The sequence below is a fragment of the Rhamphochromis longiceps genome, linkage group LG16 (genome assembly GCF_057381845.1).
Source record: "Rhamphochromis longiceps isolate RC_006_pf linkage group LG16, R_longiceps_female_GT1.1, whole genome shotgun sequence".
Lineage (NCBI taxonomy): Eukaryota > Metazoa > Chordata > Actinopteri > Cichliformes > Cichlidae > Rhamphochromis > Rhamphochromis longiceps.
In genome coordinates this window covers 5,372,918-5,397,834 of record NC_140572.1, presented here as the reverse complement: position 1 = coordinate 5,397,834, position 24,917 = coordinate 5,372,918, and the positions used below count along the sequence as shown (strand labels likewise).

The window sequence follows — 24,917 nt, the reverse complement described above, 5'->3', positions numbered from 1 at the left end:
CCACTGCCAGACTGCAGCTGCACCTTATGTACATTTTGTAGTATTCATTCCACCTCATTCATTTCTGTATTTTATGTATATAAGTTTAGATTCGTTATTTAAAGTTGGTTTACACAGCTTTGTGTATGTATGTGCAATGTGTGTATATATAGACACGTGTGTGTGTGTGTGTGTGTGTGTGTGTGTGTGTGTGTGTGTGTGTGTGTGTGTGTGTGTGTGTGTGTGTGTGTGTGTGTGTGTGTGATTTCCATTGCTGTGCTTGAGAGCCACCATCTACCGGAACCAAATTCCCTGTATGTGTCTGCACATATACTTGGCCAATAAACACGATTCTGATTCTGATTAATTCTTTTCTGAGGCCCCCGCAAAGAAAAAGGAAAAAATGTCATCATCAACATGTTTTTCTGAATATGAGAAATGTTCCCCTTCCCCACACCCAAGACTCCAAAAAAGGCAGAGGATCCTAGTTTTAGAATGACAGGCTTGAAGCTAATTTGATTTTTTAACATTGTCCATGGTTCATATGTTTTCAGAAATGTTTCTTTTAATTATATTACTCATTATGTGAGCTGCCTACTTCAGAGTGAGTCCTTGCACATGCTATTGGGTTTTTATTGTGCGTGCCTTTGTATGTTTGTATGAGGCAAACCATATATCATTTTACGCTTTGTTTCAGAAATTAAATGAAAAATAAATGCACATTACATTTTTGTGTCTGATTTTTTTTTTTTTGCTCTACATTAGACCTACATTTTTTTTTTTGCAGTATGCTTACCAGTCAGTAATGTTTTGGTTAAACTATAAAAGCATTTGTGTCTAAGTCTTAAAACGATGGTGAAATGTTTTAATTCTTTAAACACAGAGTCAAATTGACTGCTGACTCACTTTATATCCTGACATATGATTGAGATGGTTTTCATTATTTTATCATCTCTTGCACAAGTGAGTCTGTGTTATGTCATGTGAAAAGCCTTAACTTTTTTGACAGTAGAGACTTGAGAATGATGTTGCTCATATGAAAAGTGCATAAAAATGATCAGAAATAACAGAGTAAAAAAAACAACAACAACATTCTTCCAAATGGTGTTCACTAACATTTAACACAACAGCACCCTCTAGTGGAAGCGCTTGTCATTTCAAACTGTTCAAGAGGCGCTAGATTGTGGACAATGTTATACCAAAAATAAACAAACAAAACCAAAACAAACAACTTCAGATTTAAAGATTTTCCGTTTAAAAGCAAAGCAATAGTTTGTCAGCATTATTTTAAAATATATTCTCTCATACTCTTTTATATTCTCTGTTGAAATTGTTGCCTTTTTGACAGACACCAGTGAAGTAAACTGAAGTAACTGAAGTAAAGTATTCTGCAGGCTCCCCCCCCCCCCCCAGCACTTTAGAAACTACAATCTTTGTGTGTTTACTAATAAACGACTGTGTTTGATTCTCTGAATTAAAAACTGGCTGCTGATTAAATGTTGTAACAAGAAATACAAACATTGGCTAATTTTTCCGTTAATGTAATATTGCAGATTTAAAAAGTTGCACTTATTTATAGTGAGAATAGAATTCATCATTAAAATGAAATTCAGAATAGAATAACAATCATAGCTAAAATTTCAAAGCATGTAAAAATATATGGTCTCGATGTAAAATGGTGTTATGGTATTTTTTTACAGATCCATTTCATAGAAGCTGTACATGAAATATCATTCCAAGTCCTCTGGTCTGCAGCTCTTATATGCACACAGTCTTCTTCACCATGCCGTGAGCCTCCATTATTGGGTTCATTTTTTGCCCAGTTCCTGATAGGACAATTAACAATAAAGGTGTTTAATGAGGATAAAAAATTAAATATGACACTCCTGACTCTACAGCTCTTTAGCTGAATGTTAAGAGAATTTTTATTTTAGTTAAATCATTAAAGTATAATCAAGTAGAAACAAGTATGCCTTATAATCAAGTGTTTATATATTTTCACACGGTAAAGCTTACTGTTGAAAAGAACACAATGTATTCCTTGCTTAAGTGTGTGAGATGTTTGACAAAGACAGGACATATACATGCATTCTTTACTTCAGTGTCTGCGATGTCAGATAAGCATGAATACTGCTGTGTCGTTGTTTTTCAGTTTGTGTGCAGAAGTTAGATAGCTAAGACAATGCCTGAGCTCTCCCCTCTTCAGTTGAAAGAGGAAGTATTATGTAACCCATTTTGCCTTATAAATAAAGCGAGTAAACGGTGCTCGGTGTGTTAGTCTGCTCAGAGACTCTCACCCGTGCGCACGTCTTTGAAACTCTGAGTCGGTCTGCCAGTGTCTCATTTCTCTCTTACTGTGTTTGAACAAATTGTCAACCCTTGACATTTAATTGGTCCTTCGTAGCCGGAGAACTGACTGTTATTTTAACGTCTAGTTTTCCACAGACGGTCTCCATCGGATCCTGACGTCGTGACGCCTGCGCTGGAAGAAATCTGATCAGTAAAACGAAAAACCCGGGAACGTGAATTCGATCTCCGGTCAGCGTTCGGCCTTCACGGCTCCAGGACCCGATGAGCACCGGATCTTAAAACGCAGCGCCACAGTAGAGGTGAATATGACACGCATTCCACCAAGCGCTAAAATACGTTGATATTGAGATTTTCCTTTAAGTAGTGTGTAAACCTAGGTACGCCGACAGATCTCAGTGTCCATGCGGGACTAAGAAGACGACAGGCAAGAGCGAAATTCTAGAAAAATCGCTATTAAAAGTTCCGGTCGCTCTGGGAGTGGCTGCAACGGAACAGGTTTCCGGTCACTCAAGAAGAGTGGCTGAAGGTGAAGGTGTTACACAAATAAATAGGCCTACGGAAAATCTCAATAAAAATCATAGAAACGCGCTTTGTTTGTGAGGAGTGAGTTGTTTTTACGACCCAATACGCGGTCGAACCACTTCTCAAACTGTTTTCCTGTGTACACTCACGTATTGGTAAAGGTGGAAAAAAGGGTTGTGCTTCATCACGTAAAATTGATAACCGCTCTCTCAATTAGTGGGAGAGTAGAAGGCTGTTATCGAAAACCCATTCTCACTTTTTCATGCCAAAGAAGGTGTCACAGTTCTGACGTAATTAGTTCAAAATGGGTAACTCTAAAACTAAAGTAAAATTAACAGCAGATGAAGGATGGTTGGAAAAAAACTGTCCAAATGCAGGAAGAGTCAGTGCAAATAGGTGGAGAAATCCACATAAAATTTATTGCCCAGCCTGGCAAGGCAAATGCAATCAAGAATCAATAACTGCTTTAAAGGCTGCTTTACAAAAAGAATTATTTGAGGAAAAGAGCCAAAAGAAAAAAGCAAAACGCTTAGCAGAATGGCACCTTTTCAAGGCGTGGATGGTAGAAAACGATAAACGCATTGCTAAACGTGCCCAAAAGCAGGAAACTAAAGATAAACAGAAAACTGCAGGAGAAGAAAAACCGTACCCCCCTCCTTATGCTCTTCAGCCTGCACAGCCTGCAGCAGCTGCACCTAACCTTACGTCAGCACTTCCTGTAAGCTCTCCTCACAAACCTTTTGTTTCAAATCCCTATATGGAGGCCAGACAACAACTTGATCTTATGACTAAGCATGGTCATTCCAAAAAAACAGAAATTGTAGGTCAGTTTCCAATGGTAGCCTTATCTAACCCCAGGTACGGTCAACCCACTGGTCCCCCAGACGCCCAAGGAGTCATACCAGTAGACGGTGAGCCTTTAATTTATGCATTCCGACCCTGGTCTCATAAAGACAGAGAGAATGTACTAAAAGATGTGCCACCCCTTAAAGAAGGCTTCCGGCCGTGGCGAGATGCAGTGGAATTGATCCGTCAGGGGTGGGGTTTAAATGGTCATGAGATGCATCAAGTTTTTCAAGATTTATTAGGTTTAAGTCTTCCTAGAGCTAGAGGTCAATTTACAGGAAATGATTTAAACGGTGACGTGTTGGGGCCAGACACTCCCCAATTAATACAGGAGCTTAATAACTTGTATGGCAGAATAGAAGTTATTTTAGCCCCAAGGCCAGATTATGGAAAGATAGGAGAGTGCAAACAAAAGGAAGGAGAGACAGCATCAGACTATTTGGATCGCCTACGCCCAGTTTTCAGACAAAACTCAGGGCTAAATTATGATGCCGATCCACTGTCTGCTTTTCAACAACAATTAAAAAATGCCTTCCTAAATGGTCTACTGCCTAAGATAAAAGCACATGTAGACAAACACTGGGTCACTCAAAATACAGGAACCTTGCCTGAAGCCCTACAATATGCTGAGCATGCAGTCAAAATTCAAAAACAAAAAGAAAAAACAGAAGGAGTTTTCATGATTGATCCAGAGACAGGCTTTATAGCCTTCTCAGGACAGCAACACACGGCAGGTTTTAAGCAAAGTAGGGGAAAGCAAAAAGCAGGACAAAGAAGAGATAGAAGAGATATGAGATGTTATAACTGTGGTAAAATCGGGCACTTTGCTCGAAACTGTAGAAATGTAAGCCAAGAACAGGAAGGTGGAGATGACAGGCGCAGACGCCGTGATGAATGACTAGCACAAGAAAAGGGAAGTGAAACAAGTGAAGGGGAAGTTTACAACATTGAACAACTGCTGTTAGGCTCAGAAGCAAAGCCCACCGTTATAGTGCACGTTAACGGGGTCCCAATAAAATTCCTTTGCGACACAGGTGCTTGTAAAACTGTCCTAACAGTAGAAGTCCCAAATTTAACCTCTTCAAAAGATACCTTAATCGTGAAATCAGCCTCAGGACATGTGACAAAACAGCATCTAACCGACCCCCTTTTTATGTCACATAGAGATAGTGGCCGTGCCTGCAAAAATCAGTGCATCTATGATCCATCTTGTCCACTAAATTTGTTAGGAAGAGATGCTTTAACAAAATTAAAAATAGGAGTTTTTCCTGAAGAAAGTGGCATGAAAGCCAGACTCCTACTCTCTGAAAGTCAGAGCCAAACTGAAGATATTTTTGTTTGTGAAGGTTTAGGTGAGCCAAATTATTACTGGGCCTTAGATTTACCAAAACTTGAACCATTAGAGGCCAAAGCTAATATGTACTTACCTGAGCACTCACATAGACAGGACCCAGCAAAATATCACAACACCTTGTGGTATAAATATGTCCCAGGTCCAGACAAAATTTATGATCAACAAGTGCACAGACTAGGACCGCAAAAACTAGTCCTACAACACCTGTATGTGACACAGAGTGGTAATGCAGTATGCTCAGTGTTACAGACAGATGCAGTGCAGCGCTTAAATAAGATATGCAACCCTCATGTATCTGTTGCACGCAACGACCAAACGCCTTGGTCTGAGTTAGGCACAGTGCTGAGAAATGTAGAAATGGACAGATATGACAAAATAGAGTGTGAGGACTGGCAAAAAGGCCGTAGAACTGGGTGCATGAGGCTAACGCTGTGTTGGCCGGTGACAGCCACACCAGCCACACATTTAGCCACAACAGAGCAAGATGAATGACAAGTATTAACAATTGAAGCACATCCAGAACTAGAGAAGCTGCCACAAATATTATGGTCTCAAGGACCCACGGATGTAGGCCTAATAAAAGGAGCAGATCCAGTAGTGGTGAAAACTACAACCTCATATAGGCCTGTAAAACCACAATATCCCTTGAGTGCAGAGGCAAAAGAAGGTATCAGACCAGTCATAGCAGAGATGCAAAAAGCAGGTATTCTCGTGAAAACTAATGAAGCCACGTGTAATACACCAATTTTTCCAGTAAAAAAGGCTAATACAGGAAAATATCGCTTAGTTCATGATCTAAGAGCAATAAATGAGGTAACAGAGCAGATACCTCCAGTGGTTGCAAATCCACACACAATTCTAAATCAAGTAACACCAAAAGAACGGTGGTTCTCTGTAATAGACTTGTCCAATGCCTTCTTCTCCGTACCTCTGCACCCTGACTCACAGAAGTTATTCGGATTCACCTTTGACAATCAAAAGTATACTTATACAAGGTTGCCTCAGGGATTCCAGAATAGCCCAACTCTGTATGCAGAGGCTTTGAGAAAATCAATGTCATCTTGTACGCTCCCTGCCCCAGGGCAGTTCTTGTTGTATGTAGATGATATATTGATCACAGGCCATACAAAAGATGAGTGCAAAGAAAACACATTAACAGTTTTGCAACATCTCGCAGAGCAAGGCCATAAAGTGTCACAGCATAAACTGCAATTGTGGAGCCAGGAAGTAACATACCTTGGCCACAAATTGACAGGACAAGGCAGGCAGCTGTTAGAGAGCAGAAAGATAGCAGTCCAAAATGCCCCAAAACCAGTAACTAAACAACAAATGATGAGTTTTTTAGGACTGTGCAATTTCTGTAGATGCTGGATTCCAGAATACGCATTACTAGCTCAACCACTACAGAACCTCATTTATGGTAAAGATCTAGCATTAAAAGACAAAGTACAATGGACTCCAGAAGCAGAAAAAGCTTTCGTTGATTTGAAAATAGCACTGCAGACATGTACCGTCTTAGCATTACCAGACTATGGAAAACCTTTCGTTCTCCATGTTGATGGTGCAGGAGGGTATATGAAAGCAGTCTTAACTCAAGCTTTTGGAGAAAAACAACGTCCATTAGCTTTCTACTCATGCAAACTTGACTCTGTAGCTGCTGGATTACCTACCTGTGTTCAGGCATGCGCAGCAGCAGCAGAGGCAGTTAAAAAATGTGCAGACATTGTTCTAGGACATAAATTGATCATCAAAGTCCCACATGCAGTGACCTCTATTTTGCTCCAAGCGAACCTCTCTTTCCTCACGCATGCAAGACAACTTTCTTATGTGGGGATTCTACTTACACAATCACACATAAAAATAGAGAAGTGTGGCCAGCTAAACCCAAGTACACTTTTGCCGACTTCTCTGGACGGAGAACAACACTGTTGCATTCAAAAATTAGAGGAAGATACAAAACCTCGCACTGATATATACAGCTCCCCCCAGAGCAGTTTCAGTAATGTTTTTGTGGACGGCTCAGCGTCAAAAGACATTCACGGTAGAAATTGTGTGGGTTATGCGGTCACAACTGTTGATAAAGTGATAGAAGCAAAAGCTCTCAGCTCCTCAAACTCTGCTCAAAGCGCAGAACTAACCGCAGTCATCAGAGCATGTACTTTATATAAGGGTCAAAGTGTTAATGTTTACACAGACAGTCAATATGTCTATTCAGCAGTTCATCATTTCGCTAAAATATGGCATAACAGAGGAATGACAACTTCCTCAGGCAACACAGTTCAACATGCAAACCTTCTAAAAAAGCTATTAGAAGTAATAACGTTGCCAAAAGAATTAGCACTATGCAAATGTGCAGCTCATCAAAAGGATGACACAGAAATTACGAGAGGAAATAACTTTGCTGACAAAGCAGCAAAAGCAGCTGCAGAAAAACAAATTGATGTTTTAACAACAGAAACCATAGATCTAATACCTTTAGAAATACTAGCAGATGCACAGAAAACAGCATCGCTGAGTGAACAAAAATCTTGGGTGAAAGATGGAGCAGAATTAAAAGACAACCTTATGATGTGTAATGGCAAACCAGTGCTTCCAAAATCTTTGCATAGAACTGCTGCTTTAGTGACACATGGGAAAACTCATGTGTCATCAGGAGGGATGATTAATATTCTTAATAAACAATTCTATACAAAAAATTTTGAAAGTTCAGCACAAGAGTTTATCAGAACATGTATGATTTGCCAAAGACACAACGCACAGGGAAATCTACGTCCAAAGCGAGGGCATTTCCCTATACCACCGCATCCATTTCACACTGTCCACATGGATTTCATAGAATTAAATGAATCACAATCCTCCAAATATGCACTTGTGATAATTGATGTATTTTCCAAGTGGCCAGAAATATACCCAGTGAAAAAAGCAGATGCAATATCAGTAGCAAAATGTCTATGTAATCATTTTATTCCAACGTACGGTATTCCATCTCTGATAAGATCAGACAATGGCACACATTTTGTAAATGAAGTAATAAGTAAAGTTTCTGAAGCTTTAGGCTTCAGCATAAAACATCACTGTTCTTATCATCCACAAAGTGCAGGATTAGTCGAGAGAACTAACGGCACAATTAAACAAAGGTTGAGGAAATGTATGGAAGAGACTAAAAAACCTTGGCCTGAATGTCTAAGCTTGGTTAAATTATGGATGAGAATAACTCAAGGAACAGGTGGTCTAACGCCATTTGAAATCGTACATGGCAGACATTTTCCACTCCCCATAATGAGTGAGCCAATTAATAAATCTATTGCAGAAACAACAATGGCAGAATGGATGACAAAACTATTTGAGAATAAAGAAGTGAGATTAAGCAATCAACTGCCGAGTGACTTTTCTTCAGTTTCTTGCAGGTTGAACCCCGGTGATTGGATTCTGATTAAAGTCCTCCAGCGGAAAAACTGGAGTGCTCCAAAGTGGGAAGGTCCCTTCCAGGTGCTACTTACCACACCCACAGCGTGTAAGATAGCCGAACGAGTTTCGTGGATTCATCAATCCCACGTGAAGAAAGTGTTTGCACCACAATAAGACGCCGGTTCCCCTGACTCTTACGTGAACCCCTGCTGGAGGACAGGGCTGAACGGGTTTCCCGCCCTGTGCTTCCTCGGCAGTGCTACTCACGTGGGAGCTCGGGTGTGCCTGGTCGCCCTGAAGATCAGACTGACCTATCCCACCGAAGAGCAGAACCAATAATAACACCAGGGACGCCTGAATAAAATCTCAACAAGATGACTGAGGAAAACAACCTGATAAATCCAGAAGAAGAACCAGCTTCAGAATCAATGCTAGCACCAGTTCCAGCCCCAAAGCTGTTGTGCTTGGGCGCTTGTGACATCAAACGAAAACTACTCATGTGCTACATATTCTGTCTAATGGCTATCCTCCTGATGACGACACTCTTTTGGTTGATGCCCAGTGGAACCCACAAGACAGTACCAATTATTCTCCGACCTAAGAGGTGGACCCACGACAACTCGCACCTGAAGGAGATAGACAAAGAACACAACCACTCGTGGCTGAACAATGCATGGTACCGGTATGTCCATGACAGAGTGCACAGAGAAGACAATGCCGCAAACTGCTATGTCTGCTCACATATGCCCACGACAGCACTCCATGCCACAGTGTATGGAAAACCCCCAACCAAGGCTGAAGCACTCTGCATATATGACAAAGCCATTACCGGGACCTGCTCATCACCAGGAAAACCTGTGATGGTGATAGGTGGATCCATAAAGGACCAAAACAGCAACACATGCCACAACACTACACAATATATAGTCCCACAGAGTGTAAAGTCTTTAATCTACAACATAACAAACTGCACCCACCAGTACCCAAATATAAACTACACCTGCAATGAAGCCTACTGGGTGCATATAAACGTCAGCCATAGAAAACTGAAATCATTCTCAGTTGTTTTGCCACCTGACATACAACACCCAGTGTGCTTTAACTTCACAGGAGCAACCGGACAAACAGGTACGCCCCAGGGTCTGAAGAAATTAGGACAAAACCGAAACTGCTCCATGATCCTGGCGGCACCAGATTGGGATGGCATCGGCTCATCGACAGGTACATACTGGGTACAGGGCGCAGCTTGGGCGTGTGGCCTGAAAGTCTATTTCATGCTGCCACCAAACAGCACCGGACTCTGTGCCCCTGTTCTGGTATCTGACCACACCTTTAAGATGTCAGTGAACAGCAACACCAGAGCTAAACGTAGCACAGGCCTCAAGCCCCATGATCCATATCTTGGTTCTGATGTACCAGATGACTTCAAACTCTGGACCAAGAGCCAGAAGGTAATACACGCTTTGTTTCCATGGATAGGAGTAGGGAAACACGCACTACGGATAGAAACCCTGGACTATCGTTTTGGATTATTTTTAAATGCTTCAACCCGCATTAATCAAGGACAGAATGAAGAAATTGATGCAATTCGCATCACTGTCATGCAGCACCGAGTGGCTTTAGACATCATTCTCGCAGAGAAAGGTGGTCTCTGCGTATTGTTTAACACTACATGTTGTACCTACATACCTGATAACATCCATTCATTAAACATGACAAATGCTTTGAATGTTTTGAAACAACTGAGAGACGCTCAGCAGCAGGACTACGTTACCGATACTCAAGGTTGGTGGGACTGGCTGCTGAGCGGCTCTTGGAAATCTCTACTGATTAAAGGCCTGTTGGCCCTTTTCAGTGTGATGTTACTATTTTGCCTTTTCATTGCTTGTATTATCCCATGTCTGAGAAGCATAATGACAAACATGTTCAAGCGTATGTTAGGAAACCATGTCTTGGCTCAGTCAGTTATGGAGGATCCCTATCGTCAGTATGGTATGCTGAGTGTGGGAGAGAGAGAAGAAAATCTCTATGACAATCTTGACAAGCTTGTTGTTTAATTATTTCACTGGATGACGTGCAAGTTGAAAATGTGACTAACAAGTGACTATGCATTGAGTAAAACATGTGAAATATATTAACATCAGGAGGGAATGTTAAGAGAATTTTTATTTTAGTTAAATCATTAAAGTATAATCAAGTAGAAACAAGTATGCCTTATAATCAAGTGTTTATATATTTTCACACGGTAAAGCTTACTGTTGAAAAGAACACAATGTATTCCTTGCTTAAGTGTGTGAGATGTTTGACAAAGACAGGACATATACATGCATTCTTTACTTCAGTGTCTGCGATGTCAGATAAGCATGAATACTGCTGTGTCGTTGTTTTTCAGTTTGTGTGCAGAAGTTAGATAGCTAAGACAATGCCTGAGCTCTCCCCTCTTCAGTTGAAAGAGGAAGTATTATGTAACCCATTTTGCCTTATAAATAAAGCGAGTAAACGGTGCTCGGTGTGTTAGTCTGCTCAGAGACTCTCACCCGTGCGCACGTCTTTGAAACTCTGAGTCGGTCTGCCAGTGTCTCATTTCTCTCTTACTGTGTTTGAACAAATTGTCAACCCTTGACACTGTAGGAAAAATTGAGGTAAACAAATGCTTTTCTTAGGACATAGTTATGGAAGAAATAAGCCTACACAGAGTACAGCAAAGTCAAACACACTATTCCAGATAAAAATAATGCAGTGTATTAATGTGGTGGTTAGCACTGTTGCCTAGGTTTAAATCTATTGGCTACCAGAGTCCTCTCTGTGCGCAGTTTGCATTTTCTCTGCCTATGTGAGTTCTCTGTCACTTCCTCCCACAGTCCAAAGATGTGTGCTATCTTAATAGAGGAGAAAATGGATAGATGTCATGAAATATTTAAAACATTATAACTGAGTTCTTCTGTCAGCATGTGCCTAAAAGAAGTCAGTACAATCCATCTTTAAAGTTCTGCTCTTATTTTGGCTCATCCTACTGACATGTAGTCTAAGGAAATTGGAAAGAAAAGTGTCTGGACTTCTTTGAGTTTCTTGAAGACGTTTCACCTCTCATCCGAGAAGCTTCTTCAGTTCTAAGGTCAAATGGTGGAGAGTCCCAGATTTGCCATCACCAGTGTGTGAATGTGTGTGTGAATGGGTGGATGACTGGATATGTAAAGCGCTTTGGGGGACTACATTGGAGAGACCAAACAGCTACTTCACAAGCGCATGGCACAACACAGAAGAGCCACCTCCACAGGACAAGACTCAGCAGTCCATCTGCATCTAAAGGTCAAAGGTCACACTTTTGAGGATGCCAATGTTCACATTTTGGACAGAGAGGACAGATGGTTTGAAAGAGGAGTGAAAGAAGCATCTATGTCCACTGTGAGCGACCATCTTTGAACAGAGGCGGGGGTTTACGACACCAACTGTCTGCCATTCATAATCCAGTTTTGAGATTCTTCCCAGACGCCTCAACGCCCGCTCACATCCTGGGCCATCTGATCTCAAGAAATCACATGATAGGGTGGGGCCAGGTTTCACTATGAGCTCACCCGAAACCCTGGCTGATTGTGACCCACACCCATTTCCATACCTTGGCTCATGTGATTAGGTAGAGGATCATCAGGAGGTCCTTTTGTCCCTCTTTGGGGGGAAACTCCAACTGGGTTTAAATCTGGGACTCTCCACCATTTGACCTTAGAACTGAAGAAGCTTCTCGGATAAGAGGTGAAATGTCTTCAAGCAACTCAAAGAAGTCCAGACACTTTTCTTTCCAATTTCCTTAGACTACATGTCAGTAGGATGAGCCAAAATAAGAGCAGAACTTTAAAGATGGATTGTACTGACTTCTTTTGGGCACATGCTGATGACCTGGATGACTGAGAACCTTCACAGACCTACTGACATGTAAGCTCTATGTTCATGAGAAAACATCTGCTAGAAATTCAGTAAAAGTAATAAACTGAACCACAGTAAAGACTTACGCCAGAGTGAGTGGAGTTCCATCTACCCATTTCCACAGTCCCTCCATTCCATAGTCAGTCAAACCAATCCAAGTGTTATCGTTGATGATTGTAGCGAGAAAGTTCTGTTTAACATGCAAAAAAAAAATTTGTTTATTTTTTAAACAGAATTTAGGGTGTGCTGTTTTTTTGAAGAAAATTCTCAATTTCTTTGACACATTTCTCACAATCAGGTAAATATTTTTTCCTTCAGTGCAATGAGCTAACAGGAACCTGAAAACTAACACATGTCACATCAAGGTGGAGAACCAGTGTGTACATCACATTCATCTTCTGCTTTTTTACATTCTGTTGTCTTTTTCTGCCTCCACACATCACGTTTCTGATTGTTCCGTCGTTAGCTGGCTGACTGCATAAAATATTTATCTAAGCAGACTTGAGGTTTCAATAAGTCATATGTACATTCACAGAAAAGTACAGATTGAGAGGCACCCTGAACCAAAACGGATACTGCAGCATTCTGCAGTGCCATGCAATACCCTCTGGTATGCACCTAGTTGGTCAGGGGTTCATCCTAAAGCAAGATAACGATCCAAAACATGAGTCCAAGCTATCCCAGAACTACCTCAATAAAAAATAACATGATGGTAAACTTAAAAACATGGAGTGGCCAGCACAGTCTGCAGACTTAAACTCCATAAAGCTGGTTGGGGATGAACTGGACAGAAGAGTGAAAGCAAAGCACCTACAAGTGCCTGTTTGATATAACGATGTGGATCGGATGGCAATATGAAAACGTCTATTGTTTCAAATTATGCTATCGCTTGTTTTGTGGTGTTGCAAAATAAACTGTTAACGGCAATATTTTATCATTTTGATGGTTTCTTAAAGTTCTCTCTTTCACTTATATTTAAATTAACCACACTACGGACGGAGAACCGACTGTTTTTATGCGTTGTAGTTAGCAACAACATGGGTAAAACCGTCACGTGGCTCTGCCGTCTGCTTGTTTGTTTTCCACATAAACCTTTCACAATAAAGCTGAAGATCCTATTGAGATTTTTCAAAATGAATCACATGAAATAGTATGCAGAGTGTTTACAGACGAGAAGCTAAAAAGAGCCGTCAGGTGCTAAAAAAATAAACCTTAGAACAGGCTCTTGCCAGCAGCACGTTGTGTAATAAATACAAAGAAAATTGCGGCCGTTTCAACTTTTGCAACAGTCAGTCCAGCTGAAAACACTTCACCCAAGTCGGGTTGCCCGAGCTTCACAGAATTTACAGAAAATGTTACATTTTTGTGATTTATATCGTTGGATGATAAATGTCTTATACCGGGATATGAGATTTTGGTCATATCGTACAGATACAACAGTTGTATCTGCCAAATGAGGCTACTTCGATGAGTCTAGAGTTTAGAATACATTTTGATTCTGTGATTTCTTTTTTCACTCAATTGCTTATTTGTGCTATGCTTTCATTTAAGACTACAATGAGACATTAAATAGCACAATTTTTAATAAACAACTAGAAAAAATGTGTGTTCTAAAACGTTTGACTGGTAGTATATATATATATATATATATATATATATATATATATATATATATATATGAAAACACCCAGCACGCCCCTGCGGGCGGTTTATCCTTCAAGCTCGGGTCCTCTACCAGAGGCCTGGGAGCTTGAGGGTCCTGCGCAGTATCTTAGCTGTTCCCAGGACTGCGCTCTTCTGGACAGAGATCTCCGATGTTATTCCCGGGATCTGCTGGAGCCACTCGCCTAGCTTGGGAGTCACCGCACCTAGTGCTCCGATTACCACGGGGACCACCGTTACCTTCACCCTCCACATCCTCTCGAGCTCTTCTCTGAGCCCTTGGTATTTCTCCAGCTTCTCGTGTTCCTTCTTCCTGATATTGCTGTCATTCGGAACCGCTACATCGATCACTACGGCCGTCTTCTTCTGTTTGTCTACCACCACTATGTCCGGTTGGTTAGCCACCACCATTTTGTCCGTCTGTATCTGGAAGTCCCACAGGATCTTAGCTCGATCCTATATATATATATATATATATATATATATATATATATATATATATATATATATATATATATATATATATATATATATATATATATATATATATATATATATATATATATATATACATATATATATATATATATATATACACATACTGTACCTGTTCTTCAGAGTTCTTCATCACCACCAGATCTGCCCCTTTGCCTCTACAGTCCTGTCTAGCTTCACCCCAGTTACCAGATCTTACAGAGAGGAAATAACAACTACCACTGAATATGCTCCATCCTGTGGGACACGTTTTTTCTGGAAGAAACATCAAACAAGAAACATCAAACAGTAGTTTTAATAGTTATTAACAGTACCTATTACTTATTATGTTAATATAAATTAGTTTTATATTAACATATTTTGTCAGTTAGATCAACTAAACATCACATGTCCTGCTGGAGAATCAAGATAAAACAAATTGTGTCATAAAATAAAATTGTGAAAGCACTAGAACCAAATTGTTTGTGTGCTCATTTTGATGAAGGATGTGACAGATCTAAGTTACCAGTGTTACACACCACACTTTTCACATATTTTTCAGCCTCACATTTGAAAAAAAGCAGTCCTACATATTTATTTAATATGTGGATTGAAGGACATATCCAGGTCAAAAATCACTCCAAGGTTCCCCACAGTGTTACTGGAGACAAAAATAATGCCATCCAGAGTAAGCATTTGGTTAGCTATCGTATTTCTAATCTTTTTAGGGCCAAGGACAATAACCTCAGTTTTATCTCAATATAGACGGAGAAAAATTAGAGTTTATCCAGGTCTTTATGTCTTTAAGACATCCCTGCAGGTTAACTAATTGATGTGTGTTATCTGGCTTCATGGATAGATAAAGTCAGGTGTCATATGTATAGCCATGAAAATGCATGCTATGCTTTCTAATGATACTGCCTAAGGAAAGCTTGTATAATGTAAACAGAATTGGTCCTAGCACTGAACCCTGTGTATAAAGAGGACTCTCCATTTGCATCTCCTCCTGTGGCCAGTTTATTATCCCAGAAGGGTATCTGACAACCAGCAGGGCATAGGCTTGATTGCTTATATCTTGTTCTTCCTGTTCAGCTGACTCCTCAGGACAAGCCTTACTCTCTGCAGTTATTTGGTTGCGGTTTTCCAAGAGGCCTCTTCGTGTTTCCCATTTTCCTGTGGGATTCTCAGGTACTTGTAGCGGTCCACAATGTCTGCAGCACTGACTTCTGGTAGTGCAATCCCCTCATTTCTAACTACCTTCCCTCTCTTTGTTACCTTCCGACTACACAGGCTTATGCAGAATAGCAGTGGAGTCACAGCATCTCTTTGGTAAATCTCGCACTTGATGATGACTTGTACAGTTTGCTTGAAGTTGGCCTGTAGTGTTGTTCTCCACATCTCCACTGAATTCCTGATGAAGGCTCTTAGGGTCCTGGTGGTTCTGGGCATTATAAGATCCATTTGTGAGGCATTGAGTTTATTGGCTTTCTTGCAGTTAATCCAAGAGATGCAAAGGTTGGTCAGCCTGGTCTTGCCGTATTGAGTTACTGCTTTTTTTCCTAACAGTTAGCTAAGACTGTGAGTCTTTGCTTGGCACGCAGTTTTTAGTCAGGTATGGACACCTAGTTGTACTTCTTAGGAACCCCTCTCTTCATCACTCCTTTCAGCTGTTCTCATAGTGGGCTAACTTCTGTCTGTCTAACTCTCTGTGGTTTCAGTGATGGTTACAGTAGGCATTATGCATAATGCTAAATTCACATCTTCAAATAGACTTTTGGAGAGTACTTCACATACTAATGGTAATCAGCCACTGAGGCACTGAGGGTCCAGGTTTCCACCATAGCCCTGATCTTCTTGTAACACAAAAGGACCTGACGCACATAGCATTGCAAGTTTTCAAATGTTTATTTGCAGTGTTTTTCTTGTTCCTTTCGTCTGCATGGATTTCCAGCTTCAGATCGGCACACACCTCACAGTTCTCTTGTCAGGTCCCGCCGACCTACTCAAGTAGGGAAGGCATGATTAGATGATGGAGACCATCATCATGACCTGCACTGATCTGACACCACGCCATAAACACATTGCTTCACCCCTCCCCTGCAGCTGGGCCACAAACCACACACACACTCTTCTCCTTCAGGTGCTCTCATATTCCACACCTTGAATGCACCAGTTGTTCTTGGGGCTTGGAGTGTCAGTCTCGGAGTGTGGGGATTATGATATCTCCATCCTGACCTGACATCCCGGTTCCCTCTCTCCATAGCGTTTGTGTTTTACCTTGTAAATCTCTAGTTGTGATAGCAGGTGCTTTTTCTAGTTGTTCAAATACTTAGCTAGTAGTTGTTTTGATTTTAAACTAGATGTCTTTTCTTTTTGTGTAGTACTCTTTCCAAAGTCAGTACGATTTTGATAAAAGTAGAAAACTATTTGATATTCGTCTTAAATTAATGTTGAAAAGAAAAAAAAAGTTTTGATTATCTGAGTGTCTTTGTTGTGAATCTGTGTTATGAACAATGCCTTAACTGTTCTGAGGTCTGCATTAACAGTGGCGAGGCAACGAGACTTTCCAGCATGACCCACCGTAAGGAAGAGGCAGTAACAGTTTGACTGAAAACTGTCAGAGATTTACAGTTAACAAACAGTCAGGTGAGTAAACAACACTGAGACACTTGAGATTGATAATGTGCGGCACGGGTGAATCTCAGACAGAGAGACACACCGAACTGCAGTATTCGTTTACTTTTATAGGTTACATCGTCAATATGCAAATATAATCACATTTCCTGTTACGCAGGTCCTGATGCTGTCTGTGTGTAAGCTGTGTGTGTGTGTGTGTGTGTGTGTGTGTGTGTGTCATAAAGTGTGTGTGCTACAAGTCAATTTCTAAGAATAAGATAATGCAAGTCAACTTCTGCGGATGTGTATTTCTGTACTCATCTCTTGCGGTAAATGTCACAGAGTCACAGGGTCAGCTTCCTGTTTCAACAGAAAACTGTGTCTGGTGAAATATGTGAACATAAGTATAACATAACATTTGAAGCATAATCAAATAAAACATTAAAAACTCCCTGACAAAAACGATAGGTTATTTTGGCATTTCATCCTTATTATTGAAATAGTATTTAAACTTCATTCATCAGAATTTCAACTTTATCCTCAAAATTTTAGATTTAAATATAAAAATTCAAAAATTCTATTCATTAAGGCACAAAGAGACAAGGACTTTTCACAATACCTGGAAAGTGAATCCTTGTTTTTCATTATTAACTTTTACAAACACACACAAGTAATTTCAACAGGAAATACACATACTCACTCTGCTTTGACAAACTCTGAAGCCGTTCCAACTCATTTGCCTTTTCAGCAAGGTTGGCCTGCAGAAGGTCTCTCTCCTCAGTCATGGAGGAAAGCTTGTTTCCGGTACTGGACAGATTTGCCTTAAGAAGGTCTCTCTCTTCAGTCATGGAGGAAAGCTTGTTTCCGGTACTGGACAGATTTGCCTTAAGAAGGTCTCTCTCTTCAGTCATGGAGGAAAGCTTGTTTCCGGTACTGGACAGATTTGCCTTAAGAAGGTCTCTCTCTTCAGTCATGGAGGAAAGTTTGTTTCCGGTAGTGGACAGACTTGCCTTAAGAAGGTCTCTCTCCTCAGTCATGGAAGAAAGTTTACTACTCACAGCTGAGACATCTGCAGCTGAATCATGAACTAAAATAATTGGAGATGCATGTTTTTGAGACACAGAAAAAAGCTTGTGCATAAATTTTTATAGTTTTTAGACCAAAACTAAAGTATTTCAAATTTGCCTGTAGGCAATGAAAAATGTTCTTAAACTGATATTTATGATAGTGTACTCTATGGGAGAGTATGAGTGTGTGTGTGTCACAGTTCATTCAACATGGTCTGAAACCATCCAAAATACAAAGTTCGAGACATTTTATTCTGTTCATATGTGGGCTCATGAGTGTTAGAATCAGACTCACAGTAAACACCAAGGGTGATGAGTCCGATTAGCAGGAAAAAACTCAGCAGGCCCAAACAGGGAATCACACCTGAGTGGAAACTCCTCTTATAGTTCCTTGGACCTGAAAAGAGAAACAAACACTAATGAAGTGGAAAATAGTTATGACTGATGATAAAAATATGTCTACTCTGTTTCTTACCTGTGCAGTTTTTTGCATTGTCAAATTTGTCATACTCAGTATTCATATAAATTTCCTCCATCATTTGTTAGAATGCCAGATATTCCTGAGATGGTCAGCTCTGCAGAACAGGCCAGCAATACTGTGAATGCGTCATTAGTTTCAATTTCTTCTCTTAATAACTTTAGGGGAACTAAACTTATCACAGTAATAGCTGGGCGATGTGAAAAGAAACAAAAGTATTTTTTTTTCTGAGGAACTTTCAGTTCCCTAATACAAACCAAAAGTGATGGGAAACAAGCTAACACTGTGGGAATTAGAAGATTCTTCATGTGAATCGTTATACAAGTTGCACATTTTGCAAAACACAAGTGGAAACTTAGTCACATAGTTTTGATGACACCATTTTTGCTGCTGCAAACCGCACCAAGGTTTTTCTAGTGCACTAAAATTCAAGCACGAAGGGAGAATTGAGAAGAATACAGAAGTACAAATACTTGATTTTGCACAACAGAGCAGATGAATAAACACAGGGTAACACACATATAAAACAGTGGAGGAAGGTGCACACAATTAAAAAAAAAATCTGAAAGAGATAGGAGACTGCAAGGTGACTTTGGAAATCAATTAGAGGAAGCGAGTGAAGACAGAGGCCAGATTTAAATGATGGAAGCTGAAAACGTATGAATATTGCGAAGAATTCAGGGAGGAGCTGAGACAGGTTCTGGGTAATAATGAAGGGTTACCAAATGACTCAGGGATTAGAGTATAAATGGTGGTTGTGGTGTAGAGAGAGGAAACAAAACAAGAAAACCTGGTGATGGAATTAAAATGCCCTTTGAGGAATTTGCCCAGACAGACTTTTTCCAAAGGCAACTGGATGCTACCAGGAAGAGGTCAGAGGAAAGGATGGAGGAAAAGAGGAAAAGGCCAGAAACCCAACTAACAGGCCGCCTCTGCAGGTTCTGCCACATGAACCTGAAACAGGGCCCAAATAGCCCACATGTTCGCACGGGCTTCCCTGGAGTGGCAGGGAAATATATCTACTGCCCTTCAAAAGTGCAATCTCTGCACAGGCACAAGGGCATGGCCAAGGAGATTACCTGGAAGGAGTTTCAGGAGTCTCCTTTCTACGAGGCAGAGAGACAAAGATGGGTGGAAGAAAAAAGGAAATAGGGGAGAAACTGTTGATATTGTACATAAGATAGTTTTGTTCTAGTTTTGTAGTGTTTATTTTGTTTAAATAAATAAAAACTGATTGTAAATATAAAAATGTAAATAAATTGTGTTCTGTAAAAATAGCAGCACAGCTCTCTTCTTTATAACCTCTTAGAGTTCACCTGTATGTTTACATATCTGTGTAAGCTTACCATCAGGTAATCAGTTTTAAGAAGCTGTGAGTGCTGCCCTGAAAGCTTACATATTATTTCTAAATCACTTCATGTAATGATAACAAGCCATCCTTTCTCTAGTGAGGCCTCACAGCTTTTATCTTTAAAATCTTTCTGGTTGATTTATATCATTAGAAACATGACTGCTGTCTTTTATCTGTGTGACTGTACAGCCTGTTTCAGACATGACAACCAGACAGTGTATGAAGTTATCTTTAATACACGCAGCACAGCTGGAGATTGTCCAGACACTTTCTCACTAATATTTTTGGTTTAGGTATAGTTCATTTCTGGCTTGAAGCTTATCTACAAAAGCAGTTCAATAAGGAGAGATCATGTGGTAAAACCGAACATGATTTATTGAGATACAGAAATAAATGTAACTGTTAGGCAGTTAGACTTCAATGACCCATCATAGCAGAAGAAATCTCAGCAGGGACAGGATTTTACACAAGCCACCTTTTGCAGTCAAGCGTGGGTGAGAGTCTCCTACATTTTTATCTTGTACTTGTTTTTACACCTTTTAATGTCAAAGTTGGTCTCTGTGATTTTTCAGTGTTGGAAAGACTCTTTCTTGCACTGAGGTCTGCTTGTTAAATAAAAAAGTGTAAAATTAAATTTCAATAAACTAACCATAATGCCAGCTCATATGCTCTTAACGCTGCATCTTTAACTCTTTTACAGGATTTGCAGTCTTCTGATTCCTGATGAGTTCCGTAAGTGACAAGCTTACTGACTGTGTTTACTCTTCTGTGTATTAGGTATTAGGAGTAGGTACGGGTGCAGGGGAAGGCTGTGTCCTGGCTGACTCTATTCATGAAAAATATAATCTGTGTTACAACAAGATTGAAATTGAGACTCAGCATTGTTTCCCAATTTTCCAAACCCATATGAACTGTAGCCTCAGCTTTCTGTGCTTAGCTGACAGGAGGGATAGCAGAACAGATGTGTTATAAATTTTTGAGCAATGTCCTTGTACAATATTTAAGCTGCTTGTAAAGTGAAGAAAGTAGACACTTTAATCAGCCCACTCCTACAACCTGAAATGTGTGAAAGTCTAAATATTTATCAGAGGGGCTCACTAAAGATGATTTCAACAGGACAAAACTGCTTAAACTACTTCAATCTCCCACTGTGACCACTGGTGCAGGGCAGGATGAGGGTTTGAAGGTCAGTTCCTGCTATTGCAGCATCACTGAGTGTCTATCTTAAGATAAACATCATTTATTTTTGAGGTCGGTTTTGATCAAGAACATAAGTATAGCCTGCATGAAACAACCAGAGCAGGAGGTTCAATCAAGAACACATATGACATATGACACATATCTGCTTGACACGAAAGCAGTGCACACTGAACTCAGGTAACATTTGTTATTAGAGGAGGTCAAAAAGTGTGTCAGTGAGAAATATCCATCAAAAGCATGATTTACACTAGCTGCAGCTCACAGTCAGCAACTCATCAGTTTTGTTGTTCAAACCAAACAAGAATTTTTCACATCACGTTGTCCTGCAGGAACTCACCGGATCACCTCTCCAGCACTTTGATCCCAAGACAGGAATACAATATGCAGAGTTAGTTTAATTGATTGGAATTCAGCTGTCATCTTCAGAGTGTTTCATTTGATAAAGTTAAGAACGAGAAATCAAGTGGTCAGAGCTATCATGGTGATATTCAGGGTCAGATTCTGTGCTAGTGCAAAACCTTCTTTTGGCCTGAAAAAGCTGCTGTGGGGTTTACAACAGAGGAGCAATTGAAAGCCTGCAGGTCAAATTAGCGTCAGGATGCATTTGCAAAAATGTTTCGTGTGAGTAGAAAGTTCTCTGGGTGATCCAACCGTGCGTTAGTTGATATACAAACATGCAATGAGAACATTTCAGTAATTAGCTGTTAAGTGTCACCCAAACATGAGGAGGCCAGTGAAGGAGCCAGTGACGGTTTAACAAAAAGAATACAGTGTGAGTGCAGGTTTACATGTTTCTCTCTGAGAAAAAGAGACGTCGATGTGTTTCTATTAGTGTGAAATCCTTTTTAGAAATTAGGCACTGTGTGAGGTCATTTAGTAAGAGTCAGTGAATCTTTCACAGTTGTAAAACACATAAAAAGAAACAACATAAGTAACGTATGTTTTTTCCCGAGGGTGGTGGGGTAGGACTTCATGTGTGGGTGACTGAGAATGTCCATTTTATTAGATATGTTGTTGTAACTGTTTCAAAGTGAGTAATGCATGAATCTGCAATGATTTTTCTTCCTTAAAAGAGGACTGTGTACAGTGTCCATTTGTGTCTGTCTCCACGTTGGGTGATTGTGGAGTATTTGAATATGTGTGCATGAGGGTGGGAATGCCCGTTGGTGGCTGCGTGCGCCTGTTCGACTGTGTCTGTATGTCAGGTCGGTTACACTCCATGTCTCTGGGAACATCTCAGGCCCTCCAAGGTATGGAGGCCTATCTCGATTCACCACACTCCTTGCCGTTAGCTGATGCCCTCAGGCGTCGGTGTGTTGGTGGTTCTGGTGTCCGGGGCTGGGCGCTCAGGTATGTACCGGCTCACTCCCAGTGACTGCTTGGCGGGGTCTGGCACCCGTGGCTCCGTCAGGCCACTTCCGGGGGGTGGGGGGCTCTCAGTCCTCTGGCCTCTGGGCCTGTGGCTCAGGTCACTCTGGCACAGCTGTCTGCTGGCAGAGCCCACGGCCACATCACGGGCCCCCTGCGGCTTCTGCTCCGTGGCTGCTGGGTGACCTCTAATCTGGGGCTCTCCTCAGCGCTTCCCAGGAGGGTGGCATGGCTGCAACTCCGATAGTCCTCCTTGGGCTCTCACATTCTGGGGGCCTCTGGGTGTCTGGGGCCTGGATCTCCTCCATGCCTGCTACATGCACTGGGGGATAGACTATGGCTCCCTGTTAAATCCAGAATTGAATTCAAAATCCTGCTCCTCACATACAAGGTCTTAAATAATCAGGCCCCATCTTATCTTAATGACCTTGTAGTACCATATCACCCTATTAGAGCACTTCGCTCTCACACTGCAGGCTTACTTGTTGTTCCTAGAGTATTTAAAAGTAGAATGGGAGGCAGAGCCTTCAGTTTTATCTTTTGTCCTGTCTTCCTCTGCTCATCCCAACAGGTTGTGGCAGATGGCTGTCCCTTCCTCAGCCTGGTGCTACTGGAGGATTCTTTCTTTTAAAATGGAGTTTTTCCTTCCCACTGTTGCCAAAGCGCATGCTCATCAGAAATCATATGATTATTGGGTTTTTTCTGTATTTTTCTCTCATCCACATCAAAAGGAGCAGGTTAAAGTGGTTCTGGCATCTGACAAGGATTCCTCCTGGACGTCTCCCAGGTGAGGTGTACTGGACGAGCTCCCACCAGGAGGAGGCCCTGAATCAGACCCAAGACATGATGGAGTTCCCCTAGATAAGCTGGAGGAGGTGGGTGTGGAAAAGGAGGTCTGGAGTTCTCTGCTTAGGCTGCTGCCCCCACAACCCGGCCACAGATAAGTGAAATAAGTAGATCAAATATAACTTGGTGTTCTAAAGAATATTGTTGTTTCCTTGCAGGACACCAGGAGAGATGAGCCCTCCATCACAGATGGTGTGGTCACCTGCAGGTTCAAGGTCATTGCATCTCCAGCCCACATCTACTGCCACTGTACTTAAGGGAAGTTGGGACAATGTTAAAGACTTTCGTCAGACAATTGCATTTGGATGAGCTAAATTCATGACAGGCGCTCAAGCAGTAATGCCTCGACTGACAAACGAACATACCAAGCTTCTGTGTTGTTTGAGCCAGAGACTGCACTTGTGGATGAACAATAAAAACATTTTATATTTATTATATTAGTAATGTAACTTGCAATAAAAAGTTATGGGAAGCTTAAACTTAGTTTCAGAATAATTAAATCTGAGACTTTGTTTTATTGAAAAGTTATTAAAGTTTTAAAGTGTGTGACAAATAAAATAATAAATTATTAAGTAACACCAGCTACAATATTGGAAATATGTGTGTTGTTCAGCAGAACAGTGTCCAGTATGTTGGCTGAAATGCTTTAAATTTGAAAATAAAAGTTGGGCTGATTTTAACGCATTACAAGGAGTGTTTTAATTATTATTTTCTAAATAAGCAGTGTTTATATTACGTGTAATGAAATAAGTTCAAGGATAATAAAAGGTAATGAGATTTAATTGCATTCAACTTATGTGCAGCAAAACTAAAAATAAGTTACGGAAGTGTTCAAATAATATGTGTGCTTTTAAAAATGCTCGTCTATTTAAAGACTACACAATCTGTGTTAATTCTAATTATACCACAATCCCTTGCCTGTTGTGTTAAATATACATAAACAGTATGTGTTATCAGATGAAAGTACAAAACTCTCAAGAACCCCCCTCCTAAATTTCAGGTGGCATTTTAAAAACATGCCATGACATAACACACAGCTGCTATAATCATTCAGTGAGGTCAAATGTCAATTATAGTTATAGGTTCTTGCTATATGTTATAACATAAACACAGCACAGTTGTAAGAATAATAGTTTCTAGGTTCTAAGGCTTTTTGTCAGTTTAATAGTGAGCTTTACGAGACTCATTTTCGTGCCAAAGGCTCGCACAGGCCTAAGTTCCCTTATGACAACTAGAGCTGGAAACAAGACCTCAAGCGATCCTAAGGCTAATTAGCACGGCTAGCATTTAAAAAACATCTGTTAAATGTTGTCATTGCTAGCATATACCTGTATTACAGCATGGTAAGTAGCGAGAACGCAAAGTTTTTGTTACCTTTGAAAAGAAAAATGTGAAGCTATAATATTAGCATGAGCTATGCTAATGTTATTCACTGAAACAAACATCTCAGGTACTGACTTACTGCTTTCTAATATCTGTGTTTATTTCTGGATATACCTACATGGTTATTAGACA

General features: G+C 40.6%; 2 protein-coding genes across 3 annotated transcripts; one reads left to right on the top strand and one right to left on the bottom strand.

The window, feature by feature from the left end:
* Positions 1–1,634: 1,634 nt before the first annotated feature.
* LOC146650446 (uncharacterized) lies at positions 1,635–18,747 on the bottom strand. The gene is made up of 6 exons (XM_085383434.1): positions 18,635–18,747; positions 18,455–18,556; positions 17,793–18,179; positions 14,610–14,752; positions 12,427–12,530; positions 1,635–1,805 (listed from the first exon to the last, which is right to left on the bottom strand). Exons 1-6 carry the CDS (start codon positions 18,696–18,698, stop codon positions 1,661–1,663), a joined length of 945 nt encoding a protein of 314 aa, XP_085239560.1. The 5' UTR covers positions 18,699–18,747; the 3' UTR covers positions 1,635–1,660.
* On the top strand, positions 2,244–10,927 carry LOC146650447 (uncharacterized). 2 transcript variants are annotated; one of them, XM_085383433.1, is made up of 2 exons: positions 2,244–2,588; positions 8,419–10,927. In XM_085383433.1, exon 2 carries the CDS (start codon positions 8,794–8,796, stop codon positions 10,474–10,476), a length of 1,683 nt encoding a protein of 560 aa, XP_085239559.1. In that variant the 5' UTR covers positions 2,244–2,588; positions 8,419–8,793; the 3' UTR covers positions 10,477–10,927. The 2 variants fall into 2 exon arrangements, with proteins under 2 accessions (XP_085239559.1, XP_085239558.1); XM_085383432.1 differs by having other exon boundaries at positions 8,409–10,927.
* Positions 18,748–24,917: the final 6,170 nt, after the last annotated feature.

Bases quoted from the DNA above. Each gene is read 5' to 3' on its own strand.
- LOC146650447 (XM_085383433.1), top strand. From the start codon at position 8,794: ATGACTGAGGAAAACAACCTGATAAATCCAGAAGAAGAACCAGCTTCA.
- LOC146650446 (XM_085383434.1), bottom strand. From the start codon at position 18,698: ATGATGGAGGAAATTTATATGAATACTGAGTATGACAAATTTGACAAT. The intron at 18,180-18,454 runs GTGAGTCTGATT...CAATTATTTTAG, and splicing joins CATCACCCTTGGTGTTTACT to TTCATGATTCAGCTGCAGAT. The intron at 1,806-12,426 runs GTAAGTCTTTAC...TTGTCCTATCAG, and splicing joins GGAACTCCACTCACTCTGGC to GAACTGGGCAAAAAATGAAC.